The sequence below is a fragment of the Euphorbia lathyris genome, chromosome 10 (assembly GCF_963576675.1).
Source record: "Euphorbia lathyris chromosome 10, ddEupLath1.1, whole genome shotgun sequence".
Classification (NCBI taxonomy): domain Eukaryota; kingdom Viridiplantae; phylum Streptophyta; class Magnoliopsida; order Malpighiales; family Euphorbiaceae; genus Euphorbia; species Euphorbia lathyris.
The window spans coordinates 36,238,981-36,245,220 of NC_088919.1; the positions used below are offsets into that span (position 1 = coordinate 36,238,981).

The 6,240-nt window shown below is 32.5% G+C and overlaps 1 protein-coding gene across 2 annotated transcripts; it reads right to left on the reverse strand.

Moving 5' to 3' along the window:
- Positions 1-1,072: 1,072 nt before the first annotated feature.
- LOC136207942 (protein cornichon homolog 1) lies at positions 1,073-5,982 on the reverse strand. Of its 2 annotated transcripts, none has more exons than XM_065998794.1 (4): positions 5,584-5,962; positions 4,213-4,394; positions 3,737-3,859; positions 1,073-1,841 (listed from the first exon to the last, which is right to left on the reverse strand). In XM_065998794.1, exons 1-4 carry the CDS (start codon positions 5,656-5,658, stop codon positions 1,787-1,789), a joined length of 435 nt encoding a protein of 144 aa, XP_065854866.1. In that variant the 5' UTR covers positions 5,659-5,962; the 3' UTR covers positions 1,073-1,786. The 2 variants fall into 2 exon arrangements, with proteins under 2 accessions (XP_065854866.1, XP_065854865.1); XM_065998793.1 differs by lacking the exon at positions 1,073-1,841 and adding an exon at positions 3,304-3,592 and having other exon boundaries at positions 5,584-5,982.
- Positions 5,983-6,240: the final 258 nt, after the last annotated feature.

Genomic DNA, 6,240 nt, shown 5'->3' on the forward strand with positions numbered 1-6,240 from the left:
GGATTGATGTTATTTCAACCCAACCTAACCAATTTGACCTCAATTTTAAACTTTCAATTTAGAATTCTTCACATCCATGTAATTTCTTCTCCAAAAAACACATGGGTGTAATTCTTCAATTTAGAATTTTTAAACAAATTAATTTAAACTGATATATATTATTTTAGATCAATTTAATCCAAACCATATACATATTATTTTAGATTAATTTAATTCAAAATGCTAAGTTGACGGAATAAATTAATTCTAAATATTTATGGTAAAATAATTTGATCATGCCACTAAGAGATTTATCTATTAAAAATCAAAATTAAGGGTTAAAAATGATCTTTAAAATTAACTGCCAATACTATTACAATTTTTTTTTAAATCATTTAAATTAAAATTCTAAATAACAGAATTAAAAAAATATAAATCATCAAATATTTAATATAAAAAATATGTATTCATTAACATAGTAAAAAAATATATATATAAAAAATATTCTCGCTCATGTTCCATATCCATAATGAATATTTTATTAAATCTTATTCATGCCTCAAACCCCTTTTATATAGAATTTGTGTAACATCCTTATTCAATATCATATATATATATTGTCTATTTTAACCAAATCCAACATCTTAAGTATCACGGTTTCAAAACACATCTATATTTATTAAAAATTCACCTTACTAATAAGTTTGGTTTGGGTATGCTACTTCACTTTCTCTCTCTTATTCTATTTTCTAACCCTGGCATTGAGATACACACAAGTGGCTTAACGGCCAAATATTTTATTTATATGTTCTGCACCATTTACATATTAATTAATTTAAAAACAAAGATTTTACTTTCTTTCATTCTGTTTAGCAATTTCAAAATTGATTTAACCATAAAATGCCTTTAAATTCGATAAAATATTTAATTTTTTAAAAAACTTGTCTGACGTGATAAAAATTGAATAAGATGAGACTCATACGATACCCCATATCTTTTACATATTATTAACGAGTGACAACATAAGGCAATATAGTGAAATAACAAAATTCATGACTAATGATAATTTCTAAACTTAGCTGAACTCGTCAACTTTAGACATTAAAGATAAAATTACTTTTTAATAGTTGCCATTCAAGGTACTGATGCGGTCTAGCTGCATATTCACTAGACTTGATCCACAACAAAATTAGTAAACCCCAAGGTAGAACAAATAAATGTTAGGACAGGACAGGACAGGACCGGACCGGACCGCACATACAATGAAAAGAATACTACTCCAGCATCAGAATACAGTTGAATACAAATCTAGAAATCCCGGTACTTGAATGTTCTTCCTATGATACGTCAATCTTTCTCTACCTACCTATCAATCTTATCTCAGTCCAGTCTCAACATTTTTGGAATTCAAAACAAACCATATTAGTCAACTGTTAGACACTTCACTTAACTTCCAAATCATCTATTTCTGTATACTAAGATTCACCTCCTTTCACACAGCTATCACTCTGTTGAAGATACTGTTTATAAACTCGTAATTGCACCAATGGTCATTGACGTTTGGAGTGAGTTTAAAAAAAGGTCACTGAACTTCATTTTGTTTCAATAAAGTCAATGAACATTGTTTTTTATTTAAAAATCAAATTCTTTTCATGTTTATAGTCACTACTATTCAAGTGATTTTTTCAAATAAAAATGAAAGGTCCAGTGATTTTATTGAAACGAAATGAAGTTCGGTGACCTTTTTGAAACTAACTTCAAACTTCAATGGCTATCGGTGCAATTAACCCATCTATAAACATGAATGTCACCACTCGCCCCCATCCTCATCTGTTATCATATAGACCGCACTTAGTATAAGCCTGCAAAATAGGATTACACTAGTTATAATATAAACATGATGTCATAAAAAATAAACCTGAAAGAAACAAAGACCCTCCTCCCTCGTTTCCAAATGTAAATATATAACTTCCTACAAGATTCTTATTGCTCAAATCATTTCTATATATCTCTAGAAGTTCTTCAAATCTATCTAATAAGAAATGAATTAGTCCTTATGCAACTCTAGTAATCAAATAAAATAATGTCATACAAAAACGAAAAGAAGCAAAGATCCTCCTCCCCAAATATAAATCTACAAGTGCCTACAAGCTACAAGATTCCTATTCCTCAAATAATCTTTAGGGATCTTTAAAAGTCCTTCAATTCTATCTAGTACCTAAGCACTCAAACCATGCTAAATCTATAGCGAACACCATCACAGGTTACTCCTAGACCTAGTTGATCTCATAATACTACTCAACTAATCCTCTTGTTAAAATAACACCTGTATATGAGCTTGATCAAGGTAATATATTCCCCTGAGTTTTCCAGTGCAATCTTCATATGTGCATGATATGAGTAAAAACAAAAATTTAAACAAACAAAAGCTTATTCATTATTTTCTTTTCATCAAAGATTCAAAGTATATTTGAAACCTTCCAAATTCAATAATGAGAAAACTGTATCATATCCATATATGTGGGGATTACAGAGAACTTTTCTTCTGTGCAATGCATATTTGGCATGGTATAAATCCATCTCCAAATTTCTCAAGATCCTATATTTTATGAACTTTTCATCAATGAAACATGATCATATTCATCAAGTGCAAAAATAATCCTCTGATACTTGTCAACTACTGAACTACAGGTTGCTAAGGTATTAACATAGTACACTCCACTAACAGTCTCAAATATTCTCCTCTGACACTTATCACCTACTGAGCTACAGGTTGATAAGTTATTAGCTATCTAGTTCAAAGTTGAGAAGAGAACAGAACAAAACAAGATTGGTTCCCTTTTATTGAAGAGAGGAAAAAGCAAAAGAAAGAAGAATCATGCGAATAGTTGGTTCATGTTATGGAAGAAAGACATGTATATGCAATATTAAGAGTATTAACTATTTCATTGTAACAAATTACTAATCTAACTCAGTTTATCTGTAGTCCCTTTTTGGTTGGAATATACATTTTCTCCCCCATCTTTCATTTGATTAGGCTTTAGAAAAAATTGGTAACTGGCCTGCTTTTTCACTTGACCTCATACTAGGTCGTAAAAGGAACAAAGACAAGTGTAGTTCGTCATTATGAGGAAACTTAAAGCAATAGTCTACAATTTTGTTGCTAGATATTACCTACGAGCAAACATACGAAAAAGTGGTGCCACTATCAAATTAAAGCTTGAGCACTAAAATAAGATTTTTTTCCATTGATAATTTGGAAAATAGGTTGCAATAATTTGTGAAACTATATATATACACTATGAGAAAAGCAAAAGCAATATCATCTGCGGAATGTTAGAGGCAAGATATAAACCTGTAAGCAAACATAGAAAAAAATGGTTCCACTATAAGATTGCTTGAGCACTAAATTAGATTTTTTTTTCTTGATAATTTGGAAAACAGAATCTCAATAATTTGTGAAACTTTCACATGATCTATTTCTACCTATTGCCAAAAAAGTGAAAGGCTACATATCGAGGACAGCTTAAGGAGGAGTTCCTAGAATGTGACAAAAGATGTACGATAGTCTAAATCTTCATGGCTCTCAATTGACAAGCTCCCTGCAATTATTCTATACCACACACAATATGGAAAACCTTAATTAGATGAAATAAAGTGAAAGACAGTGTTACACCCAAATATGGAGAGATTTAAAAAGAAAAAAAAAAATACTTAGTGAGGAACCGGATTGATAATGTAGAAAGGTAAAACGGACCTGAAAATGAGGATAGAGAAGAAGATCAAGTAGATGCCAAGCTTGATCATTCTTAGCTTCTTCTCAAAATTAAGATTTCTGAAAACTTCAGTGACATCAATAAGATGTTCTCGCTTCATAAACCTGTATTAAAAAAACAAATGCATAACAAAATTCATGTGAGTCAAGAAATATATAATATAGGCAATATGTTTGACATCCCTATTTCATTATCCCCGTTATTCTCATTGAAAAGTGAGAACAATACAACTCCAACAAACCTGCAACATTATTGCTGACAATCGTGAATGAACACAGACACACCGTGAGTTAAGTGTAGGAAGCTATCAAATTCATACACTTGTTAAGACGTTATACTTTTATAAGACATCTTGTATGGAACAATATTGCATTCTATAGTACATTCCGGCTTCTGTAATCATGATCACCAACTTGTTAAGGAATACAATATAAATATGGAAGAATTTGATACTTACAGCATTACGTGATAGCAAGTGAGGGGGGCTGCAAAGAGAAACATCAGCCAGTGTCCAGTTAAGAGGAAAAGAATGCAGATTACTCCTTGCAAAATGAACTCAGGAAGAATCCACTTGTTAATGCAAGCTGTTGCTTCAAAGGGATTCATCTGATCAGCCTCCAGGTCTGTTAAGCACAAAAGCTGCAAAAATTATTTACAGTATTTAGCCATGAGTATTTTCACTTCCCACCATTAAATAAAATTTGCCTCCATTGTTGATGGTGTCTATAGCAAAGAAACTTTACTCTAGAAAAGTGCCAGTCCAGTGTCAGAGTTGCATATATCGAGTTTAGCAAGCATAACAAGGAACAACAGAAGGAATGTATATTTGATCCATATTCAAGATCAAACTTCACAAATGCAAGTTTTGTGCATTAGAGATAATGAACCTTGTGGTGATTTCCGTTTACAGAGTAGGATCTGCAACTCAAATTAAAGCTATGAAACAAGTGGCGGGTAAGGTAAAATTGGAATTGGTCCAATTCGCCGAATTAGAAGCCTTTGCACAATTCGCTTCGGATCTAGATAAAGCTACTCAGGATCAATTGGCAAGAGGTCAGCAATTACGTGCGTTGCTCAAACAATCCCAATTCGTGCCTCTCACGGTGGAGGAATGGATAATAATGACTATTTATACAGGAACGAATGGTTCTCTTGATTCATTAGAAATGGGACAAATAAGGAAATTTCTCCTTCAGTTACATATCTACTTAAAACGAATAAACCTCAGTTCAAAAAAAAATCATATCTTCTCACCAAATAAGCAGAAATCCTTTTGAAGGAAGCTATTCAGGAACTAGAAAATTAGCTAAACGGAATTAGAAGAATAGCACTCTGGTTACTTTGTCAGTTTTGCAAATGAAACTGAAACAAGAGGCAAGAGGTCATCCACATAATCCTATGAACAAAATCCCCATAAAATTGTTCTATACTAATAGCAATATTCTTTAAACTGTATTTCCGAAATAGTGATAGCTCTACCATTCGGACTGTGGAGCTAAAAGCAATAGTAATGTAAGAAACAATCGATTGAGCATGGAAATTGGATGACAGATATACTAGAAACAGTGGATAATGCGGAAATGAGAGACTAGCTAATAGCATGTGTAGCTTTGCCATCCCATTTTTGAAATGTAGGTGAAGGAAAATGATGCCGAAATCTCATGATTTCCGTTTATTCCTTTCAATAAGCAGGAATTTAAAGTCAATAACGATCTAATACTACCACCAGACGAAACAGAAAAATAATAAACTTCACATCTCTGTTTTAACATTAACATTAGGGGATTATAAATAAGAAAATGAAATAATAAAGGTGTTATAAGAATACCTCATGAAAGACCATAGCGAGGAGACCGAAATTGCCGAACAAACAGATTAACCAGAAAACCAAGTCCCACGCCATTTTCCGGTTAGCTCAGATGCAAGATGTCGTGGTAAAAATGGGAGAATCAGAAAGCGAAAGTGATGTAAAAGATGTTGAAATGGAGGATGAGTTCTCAAGCGAAACTTATACTTTGACCAGTGGAATTAGTCTGTCTGCGAGCATAATAAACTAGCCTAGGGGAAATAGTAGCACCGCCGCTGCGCCCCAACGACGGCCAAAAGCTGATACAAATTTTTGTTAAAGAAAACAAACCATTTCAACCTATAATATCTTTATTTTCTTATACTCCATAATTTTGTATAGTCGCATTAATTAATCGAATAAATACAAGTGATTCATATTAGAAGAATATAAACACACATATGTGTCACTTATGGTGAATCACCATCCGACTCGTCTGCAATCATCATAAAGAATTAGCCCGTGAGACTTTCATTGATAGTCAAAGATCAACCCGTCGATCCTGTTAATCAAGAACCAAGTGGACTCGAGGGATACCAAACTCTGATATGCGAGAACATGTTTACTTATCAACAGGTGACACGTGGCTCAACACGCTCGAAGGCTTATAACTTCCTCTTCTTATTCGATCAAAGCATA

Excerpts from the sequence above, each read along its gene's own strand:
- LOC136207942 (XM_065998793.1), bottom strand. The coding sequence starts at position 5,658 with ATGGCGTGGGACTTGGTTTTCTGGTTAATCTGTTTGTTCGGCAATTTC. Across the intron at positions 4,395-5,583 it reads TCGCTATGGTCTTTCATGAG|CTTTTGTGCTTAACAGACCT; the intron begins GTATTCTTATAA and ends TAATTTTTGCAG. Across the intron at positions 3,593-3,736 it reads TTCTCTATCCTCATTTTCAG|AATAATTGCAGGGAGCTTGT; the intron begins GTCCGTTTTACC and ends TGTGTGGTATAG.